General features: G+C 36.6%; 1 protein-coding gene across 1 annotated transcript in view; it reads left to right on the forward strand.

The window, feature by feature from the left end:
* Positions 1-263: 263 nt before the first annotated feature.
* The window catches only part of LOC145986386 (ATP-dependent translocase ABCB1-like), a 91,053-nt gene continuing 72,404 nt past the window's right edge, over positions 264-18,912 (forward strand). The window contains exons 1-2 of the mRNA XM_083120332.1: positions 264-301; positions 7,763-7,900. Coding sequence (XP_082976458.1) covers positions 7,796-7,900 — 105 coding nt within the window. The 5' untranslated portion in view covers positions 264-301; positions 7,763-7,795. The remainder of the gene's footprint in view (positions 302-7,762; positions 7,901-18,912) is intronic.

Raw genomic sequence — 18,912 nt, forward strand, 5'->3', positions numbered from 1 at the left:
GTTTTATTGGAAGCCGACCGACTTCAAGCAACAAAACACAATGAGATTGTACTTTCAAATAGACATTACTTATATCGACTAATCCCATAAGTAAACTATTAGCAAAAAGGAGCTTAGCCTTCCATTGGACTTGGCATTCCCACCTTAAATGCTTATACTACACCACTGCCGGATATATATTTATACACTTTATCAATTGTAAAGTCATTCTTTATACACTCTGTATATTAAATTATTTGTTCTCTTTAACCACAGGTCTGGAAATCAAAAGCTAAAGAAGAAGTCAGGGCTTTATGGACTGGTAAGTGTTTTATGATTTATAAATATTTCTGTATTTACTGAAAAGTCATTCAATTTTAATTTTCAATCATATACAGTAAAACTTCTCAATAACGGATAGGCCTGGGGGAAAAAATAAATGTTCCTTATTAAGAAGTGTCCACTATTCAGAAAAAAGTGTCGGATGTTACACAATAGGATAAGCATATTACAGTACATACTTTATGAACATAATATTTTTTCCCCCTACATTCAAGGAACAAAATACTGTACTACATATGGTAAATTTAAATTTACTAGAGTATCCCTACATACTTTACAAATTTCAAAAAATAAATACAGTACACGTAGTGTAATCCTTTGTTGAATTACTGCATTCAAAATGACACACTTCTCAAGATAACCACAAAGAATACTGTCTACTGTCTGCACTTTTAAAAAGAAATATGTTCGGTGAAACATGAAACAATGCATGCTAGTTCAAATACTGGCCGTTGTTGTGTCGAATTCCAGGAATTGCAACCGTTTTCTTTCAGGCTGTCCGTTATTAAGAAGTTTTATTTGCGTTGGGGAGGTAGTTTCCAGTGTCTGTCTGTTATTAAGAATGTCCGTTATTGAGAAGTAATATTGCCATTAAACCCCATGTAATTTCTGCCCCCCAAAATATGTCCGTAATTTAGAGGTGTCCACTATTCAGAGGTGTCCGCTAGGAGAAGTTTTACTACTTTGAGAACTATTAGATTGCTCTCTTTACAAAAGAGTTCTGGCACTTGTTCCAGAAAACTGAACAAAGGTATTTAATTGTCATTAAAGAATATAAGCATAGATGCTTGCAAAGTGCGGAAGTGGAAGGAATGTATGTGCTGCTGGCCATAATCCATCGAATAGCAGCACCATGGAGGAATATAACCTGCTTTAAGCATTATTAGTGCTGCACCATGTCGGTGCAGTGTAATGCATCTGGCTTGGTCTCAGGCTATGTGATACACGCTGGTTCGAATCTCCTGGGAGAAGCATAACAACTTTTCTCTTGAGATTTTGGTCAGTGTATGGTGGTGGGTGACCATCATGAAAAAAATTGGGGAGCTAACAATAAATAGCGTAACATGATCATGAAATCTTACTACAACGACTGGGGATTTCTCATGTTGACCACATGTCAACCTGTAACTGGTCAGATAATCTCCCACCTCTGCTGAGGCATGTGGGAGTGAGGCCGGAAGTCTGTTCTGATGGGTAGTTGCAGCATGGGTTATTATTAGGGCCTGGGACTTCATGTTATAACATATCATTTATTTGACATTGGATCGAATACTGGGGTGAGAACTTTACATATCTGATGAAAATCAGCCGAAATAGATGAACTTGATATGGCATATTTTGACATATTTTCCCAATTTAGCATTTTTACAACATATTTCTTCAATTTTCTCATAATAAGACATATTTCTGTATAATTAGGGTGACCATATGTCTCGGCATGTGCTGGCCATCCTGTCGATAGTATTAAAAATCCACTATTTGTCCCATTTTATAAAACTCTAGGAGTAAACTTGAAATATAGTCTAAATTTAAGAGTTTCAAGCAAATAATAATAATAAATGTTGGAATTTTTAAATTAGCATAATGGCAACACTGTGGCAAAGCAGCTGGTCTGCTTTTCAAGTACTTCATAACAATAAAAATGTTGCATTCTTGTGTGCGTGTTTTTCATTATTTGTAGAATAGTGGATAAGCATGGCCAAGAAGCGTATATGTAGTTCCAATACAGACCTGCAACAAGAATTCAAATTCCTGTATCTCGGCACAAACTCAAAAAGAAAAATCTCACGTTGTGTATCAATTACATGGAGTAAGTTTTGGGGAGGATATAACAGTTCTCAAGAAGACTGGTTCTTCTAATAAATACTTCTGGCATTCCTCAACTTCAACATAGATCCTACTATATGTAGGATTAACATCAAGTCATACCGAGATTATAATAATTAATAATTTTTCACAACGGGAGATTATATTTAATTTATTATTTATGATGTATTATTTATGTGAATAAAAATAATACATCAATAATAACAATAATTTAATAATTAGACCTAACTGATTTTTCAATGGGGTGATAAATTGAAATTCTTTGGGGGCAAAATATTATGGTCACCCTATGTATAATTTCAAGTGGCCGCGGTGGCTCAGTCGGTAACGCGTCTGACTACCATGCTCAAGGTCCCGGGTTCGATCCCCGGCCGGTTCAAATCCGGGAACTTTTCTAACGGTGGAAGCGGCCCCGGCGCCCACCCAGCGTCGAATAACATGGGTACCTGGGGGAAACCCTGGGGGGTAAAGGCGGTCAGGGGCGTGATGCTGATCACATCACCCCCACTCACGACCGGATCAAGAAAGTGTGGGGCGTTACCCCCACACCCCCTATACGCCTTCATGGCGTGGTGCTATGCACAGGGGAACACTTTACTTTTTTTTTTTTACTTTATGTATAATTTCATAATTGTCTTGCATATAATCGGTTATTTTATAATTTATTCTTTGTACCTTTAGCGCAACAGATAGTTTATATAATCGATGGCAGGAAGGAAATTAGGAACAAAGAAATTAAAAGCAGATGCCATCTTTTCTTACCAACTAATACAGAACAATAATACCATCCCTTTTTTTATTCCCCCTTGCCAACATTATTGAGGAAAAATGTTCTCTGTCATTGTTGTGCATGCACGAGAATCACTGTAAGAAAGTTTCAATTGTTCTAATTTCTTTGCCTTTTTTTGCTTCTCCAAACAATCATTCAAAAGTAAAAATAGCATTCGGTACATTACAGCCTCGACTCTATCCGCAATTGAGTATGGGAGTTTCAAGATCAATGTCGTTTCAGCCACACATGTATCAGTGTGTACACTCTGTTCCTGGGTATCTCTGGAGCAGGTGAACGAAAACAAGTCTCTGCACAAGTAGTGATGCGAGACGGTTCCACCACACGGTTTCCACAAAGGTGTAAAACTGACATAATAGTAAATGATAATTGCAGTGTACGTCACAATTTTTTCAGTATTTCTCCACTGCATTATTCGGTTAAAGGAATTCTGACTTCATTTAACACACCACCCCCACCCTAGTCAATCTTCCTTAGAGGATACTGACTTCCCACATAATGAGGAATTCGAAAGTACTGTTGTGATATTTTTGGCTTTACTGGGAATATTTCTGCATTTTCCTCTGAAATAATTTTCAATTCTTATGACATATTTTTCTATTTTTATGACATAATTACATACATATTTTACAGTTTTATTGAACATAAAGTCCTGGGCCCTAGTTATTATTACTTAAGCATAATTCGCTTGTTTTTGTACTTGATGTTTTGACACATTGCATGACAAAAATACATTTTTGTATTTTCTTCTGAACATCAAAGAAAGATAACATGCTAAATAATATTGACACACTTCTTGAAGATATTAAGTTTGTGAAAAAGTTGCTTCCAGCAAAATAAACAGAAGGCTTGCATAAACCCTGTACATTTTGCAGCCAGTCAACATCATATCGTCTTTTCCACATTAACATTTAGAGACACTTATCCTATATACGTTCAAAATAGTAAATGGATTCAGAGATCATTGTTTTGGAAAGAATCATGAGCTACATTTCATTCACCATGAGAAATGTTTACACATAAACATGCTCGGATTATGTTCATTTTCCTGGTGTCTGAATTTAAAACAATAAACGACATTACTGTTATGGTGTATACAATGATGTGGATTATAATTAATATTCTATGTAAATCATCCAGGTCTTTCTTTTGTTTCATTGTACTCCCTTTAGAATTTCTATTTGTTTAGTTATCTTCTTGTTTACCACCTCTCTGTCCTAATCATGATGATGGTCTGGTGGTGTGGCTGCATGGATGTGAACTTCAGGATCTCGTCTAGGAGGAGTGTTATCATCCCTCTCAATTACTCACATCCGTTTTGCACAAATAATGATGCCAAATCTATTGGCAACCCAAGTTATGACTGCCTTTTACTGATAATGAGACTATGGAAGGGTTGAAAATGATTTTTTTACAAAGTGAAATACTTCGGTGATTTTTCTGTCGAACACGAGGAGAAAGATGATATTGGGCTATAATGAGTTTGGTTTTGACATCCACTTTATGCACAGAAAGGCTAATCAAAACTGAACCTACAGTTTAAAATAAGATCCGAACCACAATGTGACTCCACCGGGGGTTATAATAATTCAGCATTTGATAACCTGATGAAATCACTCAAAACAAAGAAGTACCGATCTACAATATGAACATTATTGTTGATTTGCAAAATATTTAGTAAAAGCTTTTCACCTCGCTCCACTGATAATAGTGAACAAGGGGAATAATAACATTTGCATACACCAAAGAAGCCGATCAAAATACCATATGGAGAAAATCAATTGTAATCTATCTAGCAGTTGTTTATCAGTGGCGATGCTACATAAAGGGCAACTAGGGCACTGCCCCACAACAATTTTAACATAAAAAGTTCATCTGAAGAGACGATCGGTATATACGCGTAAATATTTTTTTTGTTTTTTCCCTCAACCCCTACGTTGCTGCAACCAGACTTACAGGGCATGCACCCTGTGCGAGGTTAATATATTTCTCCGTCCTGTTGGAGAGAGTCCAATTTCGGCTCTGCCCTGGAGACGTGACGTCACTGACTGATCCAAACATTTACAGCATAGGCAAGGAACCGGTCCCCTCACAATGGAAAAGCGCAAAATTCGTAGCCGTCTCTGGGCAGTAAACGAGGTGCCCTGCCCATTCATGTTTGCCTCGTTCAGTGTTTCCAACGCTTGGTATGCAGTTCATTCGTTCTTCCAGCCTGCAGCAATAAGAAAAAAATCCCTCGAATGCTTTTCTTCGCGCTTGTTCCGGCGACCTGAAAAGTTGACAACACTTTTTATTGCACAAACTAGTCCCTCGTATTTTCAAAAAGATCCTCCTTTCCTCTTTTCTTCCCATTGTAATACGGATTTGGATTTGAGTTAGTGTGTGAGTTTGCGTTGCGTTCCGTCTGTGCGTATTGGTCGCTTATGAAATAATTAGTTTTTCGCGATTTTATAGTTACTGTACGTGTTTATTTATTTGTGTAATTGTGTCTGTGTTCCAGCAACTTGACATGCAGAATATCTTCGTAAGTATAAACGAACTTTTTGGGGGTACATGGTTCATGTAAAGTGTTGTAACTGAACTTAACGCTGCATCATCTTCCTACTTAGTCATTGATATTAGTGGATACTTGGTGAATATGACATTGAATCATGTAGAAACTTTAATATCTACGCCTTTCAATTCATTGACAATGGAAGAGAAACTGCAGTGTAACATTTTCCTAATCATTCCAGTATCTACCCAAAGTTTAGTTACTGCAAGCGACGTTAGTATTCGAGGGTTTTTTTTATTCATGTATTTTTGTTCCATATGTTGCTGATTTTTCGTATTCCTACGTAGTGAGTATTTAATGCTCTTTGGAGAGATATCTTGATCAGAATGTTAATTTTATTCCAAATTGTTCGAACAATTTACTTACTCCATATCAAGGAACTCCCCTCAAAAACCTTAAAGAGGAATATAGAGGCTAACTGCCCCCCTCCCCACCCAAAAGAAAAATGTGCCCTGCCTGACTGAAAAGGCACGCGCCGCCCCTGTTGTTTATATCTAACGACCGAATCAAACAAATAAAACGAAATCAAGGATATGTGTATGTATATATGTTAGTACTCATTCCATGCTGGCCTGCTTCGTACATTATAATTTGTCTTTCCCTTCCGCTTTATCTGTATTATTATTGCAGTCGTTGCACACTTTGTAGCTACCTTCCCTCCCTTGCTTCACTCTGTCTACAATGCAAGACACAGATTTTGCTTTCAATTGTCACCACTCCCCCACCCTTTCTTTCTTGCCCCTGCCATGTACGATGCAAGATGGGTGAGATGGCGTCGCTTCAAAATCCCTCAATTTGCCATCATGTAATAAAGTCTCGAATGGAAAGGGATTTCAACATGTACATGAGTGTAGATACGCACACCTGCACCGTCGTGTGAGCGAATTCCCTACGACAAAAGCCAGAAGAGGGAACCGGTTTTTGCAGTTTTCTCTGCGCAGACAGCAGCCAGCTGAACACTATAATCAAGTTGTATTCATAAGTGAAGTGTAGCCAACTGAGGTATGATGAAATGAAGCAGGTGAAGTAGCATGGGAACATTCTATGTTTTGAAGAATTGATGGTGTTCAATGAATAACTACAATAAAATAATATTTGCATTGCAGATTTATTTGGTTGTGCATGTGCGAGTGTGCGATTAGGCAGAAGCTGCTACTGTGAGGATGAATGATGAACTAATGAAAGAGAAATGAACACATTCATTCCTAACCCAGAACTTAGGATATCTGACATCCTTCCAACATTTTAAGCCTGAACTTCATGTACTATAATAAAGTAAATTATTTTTTAAAAACATTTCAAATACACAAATGTTAATAATTTCCTTTTAATAATGTTTATTACCATCTCTACATTATAGCTTGGTTTATGAATGTAAAATGAAAATATAAGAACTTTAACTTAGTACTGAAATAAGCAGTGCCGGATCTACACATCTTGGGCCCCCCTGCAAAATATTACCAAAGGCCACCCTCTAGCTACCTACCTTTACACACACACACTTATATAATGTATGTGTGTGTGTAATTTTTGATCTCATGTTGACAAAGTCACGTCACATATAGTTTAGAGGGTAATTCAAAAGTCCCTTAACACCCTCTACAAAAAAAAAGGAACTAGGATGGGTACAATTGGTCATGATAGAAACAGGTTAGGCTTAGGGGGAACCACAAGTGTGTTCCAAGGGGACGTCCGCCATATTGAATTCAATTCAAAATTTTTATATTGATGTGATATATATGTACGTATATGACACTGCTTTCTCACACCTAGAAAATTATACATTTTTTCAAATAATGCAGTCATAACTATTTCCTGATTAAAAATAGGTTGAAGAAACTTTCACCACTGTATTTATCATGAAATTCTAGACTGATTCGATTCTAGTATGACTGCAATGCAGGAAACCCTGCATTTCTCCTGCAAAAAAGCACTCTAAGGCCCACCCAGCCTAAAATCAAATGGTACCTGGGGGGGTGGGGTAAATGCGGCCGCAGTGTGGTGCTGATCACATCTCCTCCAAGATGATCGACATTGAAAATATGTGGGGCCCTACCCCCACATACCTTAAATGTGCCTTGTTGGCACAGTGCCATGCACATGGAACTTTGCCTTTACCTGTATTTATTGTATTTGTTCCTGTACCCCTGAATAACTACGTTTATTTTTTACATACGCATGTAATTCTTGAGATTATATACCTCTAAAATAGATATAATTGTAATATAAATTGTTTGCTTACACATTAATCTTTTTTTTTTTTTTTGTAGTTTCGTTATGCCAAGAAAAGTGACATTGTCTTAATGGCATTTGGAATGTTTTTTGCAATCGTAACAGGTGCTGGTTTTCCAATAATGGCTTTTGTGTTTGGACAAATGACAGATACATTTATCAGTCAATCATCACAGGTAAATATCAATTCATTACAAATTAATATAAATTACATTTATTGAATTAAAGTATTACCATGTTGATACAATATTGTTAATCTTTTGTTAAAACAAGAAAAATGTGTGAAACATATTATTGTGTTAGAGGAATTAGAAATCTCAAACAAACACACGTAATGTCTTTCAGAATTTGTAAAGTATGAAAAGTAGGTAAAATAAAGAATGTTACCTTTGTAACATCATTATCTGTAATACAGATTTCATGATACTTAATTTAAATTTTTTATAATCAGTTGTTTCATATCGCACAACAATATATCTTAATAAAAACTTATATCATTATATACTTACAATCATTTGCTGTTTTAATCCCATGTAAATATTAATTGTATAGCAAATTGCATAACATATATCAAAATTAAAGAGATGTTGATGTGCTCTGAGTTAAATTTTCAGAAATCTGGTATATGTGGCAGTCATATGTTGTAAACACTGCTCTTCTGAAGAATAAGAAGATAGTAAATATTATGAGTAGTATATATATATATATATATATATGTAATAGGTAGTCTATAAATAAACATATTAGGTAGAAATATGAAAAAAATACTGCGTTGTAACATTTCTAAACATTTTCCAGGGATTTGCAAACTCTACCCAATCCAGCACTTTATACAGTTTAGAAGATTCTACTACTCCGCTTCTCCCTGCATCTAGCACACCCAACAATGCAACCTCATATTCCACCTATATTACGAGTAGTACACAAAATTGGCTTTCATCTTCCAGTACATTAAACAGTTCATTCCAGCCAGAGGCTGTACAGGAATTAATTTCATCAGTTACATCAACTACACAAGATGGATTTTCTTATAGGTAAATAATATCAAAGTTTGTGCCAAAATTAGAATAAGTCGTTTTAAGACATACTGTAGTGTTATGTCACATATTCTATTGTCTATTATATTATCTTATATTCTCAAAAGTTCACATAACAACTGTTGGATATTACAAAATAATAGAGTAAATGTTAGTACTAACATACTTATTCAGTTTTTTTATTCTTGTGGTGATGTTTTGTTCTGGTTTCTCAGAACGTTTTCAAGCTTACACTAGCAAGACATACTCATGCACATCCTTACATGGTTAGTTGCTCTACACTAATATACTAGTAGTGTAAGCGTGAAAAAGTTGTGGCAAACCAGCACAAATTGTCTCTGCAAAAATAAAAGTTGGTTTAATAGTAACATTTACTGGACTATTTTGTTACATTATATGTTTACTTTTATTGTTGACTTGTATACTTCTGTTGTATCATAAAAAAAAACATGTAGGGGCAAGGCCAAGGCAAAATGATCCCTCTAAGGCATCGTTTCTCAACCTATGGGGTGCGACCCACTGCTGGTTCCCAAGGGGGCATTAGGTGTGTCTCGAAGTCAGGCTCGAAAATTTATTTACTTTGTCTTAAAAACCTATTACATTTAAATTACTAAGATATATTGTTCTAACAATTTAAATTCAACCTGTGTTGAACGTAGTGTAAACTCTACATTTCTGTTATTCGCGCTCTACTATTGCTTTTCACTGGTATCTCTCTCGTGTTTATATCAAAGGAATCGGAAATATGTTGTTTTCGTTTCGGTCACAGCAATGAGTTCTTAATTATCTGGGTGTAACATGCATGTCGACTTAAGGTGTCGCTTAATATTTCCGACTGCCATTCAGATGAGGCAGTTGCTCATGCAGTTGTGTGAAAAGGGATTTTCATCTCTGATTCTAGTGAAAAGCAAGTACAGAAATAGACTTGATGCTGACTCAGATTTACGACTTAAGTTAACTACCATTGAACCCAACATACCCCATCTTATGTGGCAAACGCAACCCCAACCGTCAAATTAGTTCGGTGAGTAAAGAAAAAATTGCTTTGATTTTCAGCATGTGTGTTTAGTTAGATGTCAGGCTAAAGTAAATGAGTCTTTAAAATTACATATTTACTGTTATATAATGAAGTATGTGTAATTTGTTTAAGCAAGCGTAAAAGAGGGCTTTTTAAAGAACTCGATGTTAGCAAAAATATGATTATAAACTGGTTGCACACCCCTACAAAAGATTCTACTAGTGCCCATGCTTATGGGTTCCATTAACTGTAATATACTACAAGGTGACTGTAATATACTACTACCCTGACTAAAATAGGTTGAGAACCGCTGCTCTAAGGTATATTAAACCATATTTCCCATAAACATTGTAATATAAGAAAACTATTACACATGTATTTTGGTGCATATCTTAACTATTATTTAGAATTGGTTTGGAAATTTTAAATCGGAAATGTAGCATAGAGTAAAGACAAACATAAGATAATGCAAATGATCATTTTGCTCCTGGTGTAGTTTCTTAGGTATGTCTCAACAATGTAAATGGCTTGTCGAAATGTAGAAAACTAAAATGTTACTTTAGAAATTAAAAATAAACAGCTACACTTTATACATTTAACTTCGTTGGACTTACAGAGATAACAAATGAAGTCAATGCCATCATCCAGTACAACACATTGTTCATGAGGCCATTATTTACACATCTCACACATAATCCAACCTTCGTATCAATGTCAGAACTCTTGCTCCTTACAGTGGTCATTATGCCCCAATGCTGTTACAAAATGCTACAACAAAACAGCATCTTGAATAGACAGAACAAAGCATATACAAGTAATCCATTATATGCTTTGATCACTTCATTATTTGTGATTATTTTCAGAGTTACTATTCTCTACATACCAGTGTTGAAAAGCAATCACTTCCCTTTCATCAAGAGGATTTATAATAATATTTTTTGCCATAAATCTTAAACAAGAGATTGTGAGTGAAAGTATCTCAGACAGTCTTCATTCAACTGAAGAGGTAGTACATGAATTGCCGACATAATAGCACAACTAACAGAGCAGAATTTATGAATGATCAATTTGCCCTGTGGGAACATTTCACCCTGGTCTCCCCTACATTTTAAAGCAGGTAGTTGAAAGTATTAAAATGAAACTTTTTTGTGGTATTATGGTATAGAGCAGCATATGAATTAACCTTTTTGATTTGGGATGAATGCTATCTACTGAATCATTCATTTCTGAACAAAAATATATTTTATAAACATTCATCATACTGTACATACAAGAACTAGATAATGAAAAATGAAAAATTGCAGACTATTGTGGGGGAGTGGTTAGCGCAGGGTTTGAATCACAGCCTGGGCACTGGTGTTCTTTGTGAGTTTCTCTTCATCAATTTCGTCATATCATCACTCCTCATCATCTTTGTGATTAGCCAAAAGTGGCAGAAAACGACGTAAAATAAACCAAATCAATCAATCAATCAAAGCTAATGATAAATCCATAATCTTAGAGAAACCAATCACTTACCTCCCTGGAGAAAAATGAATCCAGAATCCAGGTGGTTAGTCAAAGGCGGTATTACTTTACTATACCGGAGACACCTATCAATGATTTATTTCACAATTTTTTACATTGCTAACGTACTATTCTGCATTGCGGAACATTTCTTTAGGTGAAATAATGAATTTCTAACTAAAATAATGTCTATTTCTTACATTAACGAGTACTTACTGTTGTTCGTTATTTCCCACAAACCATCCACGGATAGCCTCAAAAACCATTAACGTTAGCCCAAAAATTCACGATAGCTCCATAAACCATCAAGGTAACGAGGTATGCCTACTAGGTTAGGTTAGGTTCCATTAGCACTTCTTTCGTTCAATTTAGCATATACGGACAATACGAGAGCGTAATGTTCTCTCATGCAGAAAGCAAATGGCGGCAGCAGCAATAGCACGTCGGAAATAGATTTTTGTAGAAAACCATATGCATTCGCATTAAAATGGATCAAAACTACGCTACAGAAAATGATTTGCGTAAGTACTTTCTCCTGTAAATTTGAAGAAATCCGTCTCCGGTATAGTAAAGTGTTACCAAGAAAGCTTCAGTGTGTATTTTGATTTTCTTTTTTTCCATTGCTTTCTGCCACTTTTGTTAATCCTGATATTTGGAACAAATGGTGATGAAATTGATGAATGAACACTCACAAAGTCTGGGAATAGAACCCATAACTATCAGTGGTGAGATTGTGAGTCAATATGCTCAGCCACCAAGATGGCTGAAACTTCAATTCAATTGTTATATTTTTATGGGGGGGGGGACTATTCCCAACAGGGAAGGAAATTTACCTTTGTTGTCAATGGTACTTGGGATAATAGGGGTCCATGGCATCTCCCATTAGTTCGCACCCTGGTAAAGGTCCCTCAAAGAACCAAGCTTTCAAAGTCTCCATAGCACAGCTGGTCACTGCTACCTCTTCAGCATTAACCACCATGAAAGTGTCTATAATACTTAGATTTTAGTTAATAAAGTAAATATGAAAGTAGGTTTACAAATTACATTTTTTGCAAACTTTCTTTGTGACATTTTTGTGAAAATTATAATTAAGTAATCACATTTACTTTGATCATATATGATATTGTAAGAACAAATTTATACATGAATTATTATTTTGTTCTAACTAAAATTCAAGTTGATGATTTCAGCACTCCAGAGCTTCCTCCCGCTTGGATTGGTCCTCCAATGACAGCTGAGGAATTTACATCATTTATGACACAATTTGCATTATATTACCTCTACATAGGGATTGGTGTCTTTGTTGCAGGTGTTCTTCAGGTCAGTTTATTACAATTTACTATGATTAGTTTCAAATTGACATAATCCATGACATAATGCATTTTTTGAAACAGTTGACATGGAGTTTGTAAAGTAAAAAGATAAATTTTAATATTAAAATTACTTATCTCTGCCTTCTTCACGTTTCCCTTTCCTCCTTAAAATATGTAATATTGCAATTACATTGGCTTGTATTGAAGAAATAGTATTTCTATATCATGTCAGTCAGGAAACTGAGTTTATTTCTGAATAATTTAAAGATATTAAAATATATTTTGTCCCATGTTCTGTTACATATCAATTACTTTCAAGAAATGAAAATGCAGAGTTTCAGTACCTTGCCTGGAATTTTATTTTCTGAAGAAATTATCTTACATGCATTACATTAATAGTTCACTCAATAGGGAGTATAATTTGATACTGCATTTACATAACTGATGTAAGAATATGTGAATTCACATTATTCATTCTACAGATTTGGCAGGTGCTTATTCATTTGCATTATTTTATATTTTCAGACTCTCTGCTGGGAGGTGTCTTGTGAAAGACAAGTATTCAATTTAAGGCAGGAATTTTACTATCAGGTTCTGAGACAAGACAGTGGATGGTTTGATAAAAATCAAACTGGTGATCTTACAACAAAACTAGCAGAGTACGTAAAATACTGTCCTTTGCCTTTATAAGTGTATAAAACAAATGCCACCAAAGTTTCAATGTCAATGCTCATCACTGATGGATATAATTGATTTACACCTGCCTCTACTTGAATATACAGAAATATTGATGATGCCAGAAAACAAATGAGTGGTGAGACCCAAGAAGGCATATTTAGGCTAAAAGACCATTTATTTATCTGTTCTTGTTTGCTGGAAGGAGGAGTGAGTTAAAGGAGTTCAATCGTAGGGTATACATCCCCTGCCCTCCCTCTCTAGCATTTTCACTGTCCATACATGTACAAGGGGCAGTCAAATGACAACCATAATTTTTTTTCTATCTACTAGCTTTCTGCATGTAAGGTTACACAAGTTTGCTGCATTTTAGCATAGACCCCCACATATACAGTATGTCCGCCAAGTCATAGTGGGGTTTCAGAGTTCTATAATATCTAAACAAAACAAAAGGTAAAATAATTAAAAAGTTGTTTCAATAAAATAACAACATTGTTAAATACATTAACCAACAGCATTGCAGTTGAGTGTATATTGCAGAGGACATTTTTTCTGCAGCCGACAGAAGTGAAGAGGGAGGCTGTACCGCTAACCTCAAGAGGTAACAGGAGGAGTGGGTGCCAATGTAAGGCAAGTGCGGGGAAAGACTTTGGGGCAAGTGTACTATGGGATTATTCATATGCCTGTTTAGGGGCCCAGTTACTGGTCAGGCCTGCTGGACACAGGCCAGTGTTGTCACATTGGATTGGCAGGAAAGAGCTAAATCTCGCCTAAAACGGGGTTACTATTTCTCTGAAGCAACTAGAGCTAGACTGCAAAGCCAGGGCTACAACTGAGACTGTTTACATAATAGACAAAAAGATGGGTCCAGTATGTTTGCTCGACACTCACTTGCCCGACAACTCAGTTGCCCGACAGGTACATTTGCCCAACAACTCATTTACCCGACACTCACTTGCCCGACAACAACAATAATATGGAAACAAGGCTTAATTATATTACAACAACAATAGTGAGAAGTAATCTTTCCTTCTGCTTTTTTAAGGACTTCGGACCTTTCAGAATTACAGTTCATTCTGGGTAGCATTAAAAGATGTTATTATTATTATTGGCCGTCACTCTTACTCTTCTGCTACAAATTCCTTTTCAGTTTGTGGATGATGCATTAAGTAGCATTACTTAATAGTCTATAATGCAATATTGTGTGCAATACCACACAAGAAATCCAGGGTTTTTCGATTTATACTATCATTGAAAACAGTGGTGATGCATTTTTCTTTTTCAACTTTTCCTTGCGAGTTGGCAAAAGAGCTCTCCCACGAAGGATATCCTCTGTCCTACGTTGCACTTGTAACTGTTCCTTTCTGAGCTTATCAATTATTGTTTAAACACCAACATGAGATTTTCCAACAAGTGTCTCAAAACGTCTGTGCGATGCTTCGACTCGGTTTTGTGTTCTTGGAATACCAAGATTTACTCGATCTAATACGAACCAGAAATCTGGAGGAAATAAAGGAGGTCTTCGAGTTAATCTTCCATTTCTCGTTGTCCGCCTGATTTTACCACGTACATAATTATCCTCGAAACACTGTAACACTACATTTGCTTCATCAGGAAAAAGAGGCTTTATCTCATCAAATGCAGATGTAATATCACCAGATGGAAGGAAAGCAAGAGCTGGAATATGTTAAAGTTTCAAACTAAATGTCTCATCTTCGCCATACCTATTAGCAAGCCCTGATGACTGAATATGGTGCCATACACTTTGTCCTAAATGAAAGAAACACCCTTTACTAGCAGCATCTGGGAATTCATGCCTAGAAGAATTAATTGCTGCTTTTTTGAAGTCACTGATAATAAATTGAGGATTTAATTCAAGGTCATGTTCAGCTGCAAAGTCATTCAAATATTGAAATAAATGAGTATAACACTCTTCTGATTTGCTGGTCATTAAAGCGTGAACAAGAGGAAGTACTTTTGCATTTTCACCAGTTCCAACAGGAGCGTGAATGGCGTACAGTTGAAAGAAAAGTGTTGGAACAGTTTTAAATGATCCAATAAAGGGTGTCTTTCAACAGTGCAACATTTTTTTGTTCATGAAAAAGAGTATGTGTTCATTGTTAAAGGATGAGTCCTTCACTAGAAAATTCCCCTCACCAATAGTCCTAAGTTGTAATGAAATATCAATATTTTCCAAAGTAGTTGGCTAGGAGGCAAAACTTCTATACAAGCTCTTTTGACAACTTGACGTAGAGCTTGGCGACTAGGCATTGAAGGTTGACTTTGCTCCGGGACAGCATTGGTTTCTTCTTGAATAATTTGCGCTGGTGTGTCGCGAGTTTGGTGGGCCTTTCGTTTAATATTATCTACTGCTACAGCAACATCTTTTTTTTTGTTGCATCAGGTCCATGATTGTGTTCCCTCTGGTTCCGAAGTGGTGTTGTCCAGCTACAAGTACGGTGTTTGCAAACCCCCCTCCCCACTGGAAATGTCTTATCCAGAAACTCATAAACAATTTTGCCATAGTGTGGAGATGCACCGTCTTGTGGAAAAATGACATCTTCATCTTCATCTTGAATTTGTGGCACTGCTTACGATTCCAACATGTCAAGGTAGTTGTTTGATGTCACTGTAGGTTCTGCAAAGAGAAATGGGCATATAACTTTATCATATGTGAGGGCACACCAGACGTTCACCTTAGGACTGTTATGTTCATTATCCATGTAGGCATGAGGTTGTTCAATAGCCCATATTCTGATGTGATGTCGATGAACATGACCACACACATGGAATGTTGCCTCATCACTAAACACAATCTTCTGTAAGAACAGATCATCATTGTCCATTTCACCAAGCATCTGCACAGCAAATTCAAATCGTTTGGGTTTATTGGTTGGGTGGATTGCATGTAACAACTGCAGTTTGTAACCCGTAAAATGGAGATGTTTCATCAAAACTTTGTGAACTGTTGTCTTCTTCAGACCTAGATTCCGAGCACAGACACGCATCGATTTCTTGGGGCTCCTTAGGTAGCTCTCCCATACAGCTTCAACACTCGTCACTAACCAATGGCTTCCTGGAACATTTTGCATCCAATAAACTGGCCATTTCCTTAAGCCGGCGATCCCACCGGCGAATGTTATTTTCATGTGGTGCCTCTTCATTGTACACATGATGTTCACGACGAGCACATGTCATGGATTCAAATTTTGCAAGCCAAAGAATGCATTGAACTTTCCTCTGCACCGTCCACATCTTGAGTGATGGAATGGTGTCTTTGCTTTGCTACACTTCCAAAACTCTTTGAGTTACTCTTTAATGCAGTGTAATTATCATCCTTTGTTTTTGTTTTGTTTAGATATTATAGGACTCTGAAACCCCACCATGACTTTACAGACATACTGTATTTTCAAGTCTGAGTTATTACATGTTTTTACTCAAGAATAGGAATATTTGGGGTCTTTCCATCCATATGCCTACGAACTGAGGCAATTGTCAAACTTCCTCCTCCATTTGTAAACTTGCTGGTGTGGTAAGCATGCATAGAGATATTGAACTTTTATTTGCCATAGAATGTCTATAAGTTTTAGACTTTCAGGGGGCAAGAAACCACTGCCTGTCTATGGTGCATGTGTGTAGGGAAGGTGCCATTTTTAAAATGACAAAATGGCGTTTTGAACCTCGCCTGATCAGTGTTGCTCACTTGACGTCGTTTTGTAATTAACAGTTGATCCCTGATGCAAATTTGACCAGTATGCAGTCTGTTCTATAATTTTTATTAGACTATTAAGGTTTTTATTTGACCCTCACTCATATTTATATTTCTTTATTTGTATTTGCACGTCTGGTTTTTCATTGATTGATTGACTTGGTATTTTAAGTCCACTTTATGCGCAGTAAGGCTAATCGGGACTGGACCTACAGTTTAAAGTGGGATCTGAAACACTATATGCCTCCACCAAGTATCGAACCCAGGACCCCTTGATTACATTCGCATGTCTGGCTAAATGCTTAAATGGAGAAGCATTCACAAAGTCAGGGGAAAGGTTAATTTACACACAGATGTATGTGTGTGTGTGCGTGATATTATATTATAAAATATTTGATTACATTTAATGAATAATTAAATTTTTATATATATATATATTAAGTGTATAATATTGAACAATGATATTTTTATACTTACATGCACATGTGTTTTACTTTTATTGTGCTTAATGGACAAATATTAACGGTATCTTAAGCAGATACCACGGTGGCTCAGTCTGTAACTCGTCTGACTAGCATGCTAAAGGTAGTCTGACTTGCTAAAGGTCTTGGGTTCGATCCCCGGCCGTTTCAAATCCGGGAACTTTTCTTACGTTGACATGGGTACCTGGGGGAGACCCTGAGGGGTGAAGGTGGTCAGGAGCATGATGCTGATCACATCACCCCCACTGAAGACCGGATCAAGAAAGTGTGGGGCATTACCCCAACACCCCCTATACGTCTTCATGGCATGGTGCTAAGCACAGGGGAGCACTTTACCTTTTTACCTTCTTTTTTAATCTTAACTAGAAATTTGGCCTTGCCCATACAGCACACATCTCCAAGGGATGTCTGTCCGTAGGACGTCCACAACATCCAATTCAGATCCATGGATATTGTGGATGTCCATAAGACGTCCTAAGGATGTCCCATTCTGGATATCCAGAATGGGATATCCATGGTACGTCTATGGGGTATCCAGGACTGGATATCCATAGAATCTACCATCCTGGATATCCATACGACGTTCCATTCTGAATATTCATGGGATGTGTGGTATTACGTCCAGATGTTACCACAAATTTGACATAAATGTTTTGATATCAGTGTAGATTCAGTTATGGTATCTAGTCTCAATTATGTTAGCACTCAAACTCTGTTATGCAGTAATAAATCGTAAATTAACAACATCTCCCAAAGGAATTGCATTGCCCGTGGACCCATTGTCTTTTCAGTGAGTCACGCATGTGCACCAAAGCAGGTGAAAGTTGCCACGAAGCTTTCTTTGTATCTCATCTCGAACACACACAATGGCAGTTTGCATGAGGACGTTACCTTGCGTGAAGAATAAGTGCTGAGTGCTTACTATGCTTTGCGTGTGAATACAAAGTACTTTTTGGATGTATAGATGCATGTGTGTGTGTGTGAATTTGTGTGCGTAAGTTCGTGTGTGTGAGTGAGTGAGTAAGTGAGAGAAAGAGAGAGAGTGCTTGTTATAAGCATATGTGTACTCGAGGTCTTCAATTTGTGTAAATCTATTCTAGGGATGTTCTTTTCATATCCAAAGTATGTGCGAAAAATATCAGCATAATGTCCAGATTAGGTACAATTTTAGTCCAGAATATATCCTTATCCACAATGAAATAAAAACATCCAGAAAGTGTCCCTATCATGTGAATTCATGTCTGTAACGGATGGATTTTCAACCATCCCTTACAACAAACCAGATTGATATAAAATACATTTTATATTTCATAAAATATCTGAACTCATGGTATTTGACTTGGTGCTAGTCTTAACAATACTGGAAGCCTAGTTTATTATGCACAAATCAGCGTGCCACCACGAAAGCATACAGTCTCTGTCCCTTGGCGAATCAAACGGCATGGGAA

The sequence above is a fragment of the Lepisma saccharinum genome, chromosome 4 (genome assembly GCF_977018435.1).
Source record: "Lepisma saccharinum chromosome 4, izLepSacc3.1, whole genome shotgun sequence".
Lineage (NCBI taxonomy): Eukaryota > Metazoa > Arthropoda > Insecta > Zygentoma > Lepismatidae > Lepisma > Lepisma saccharinum.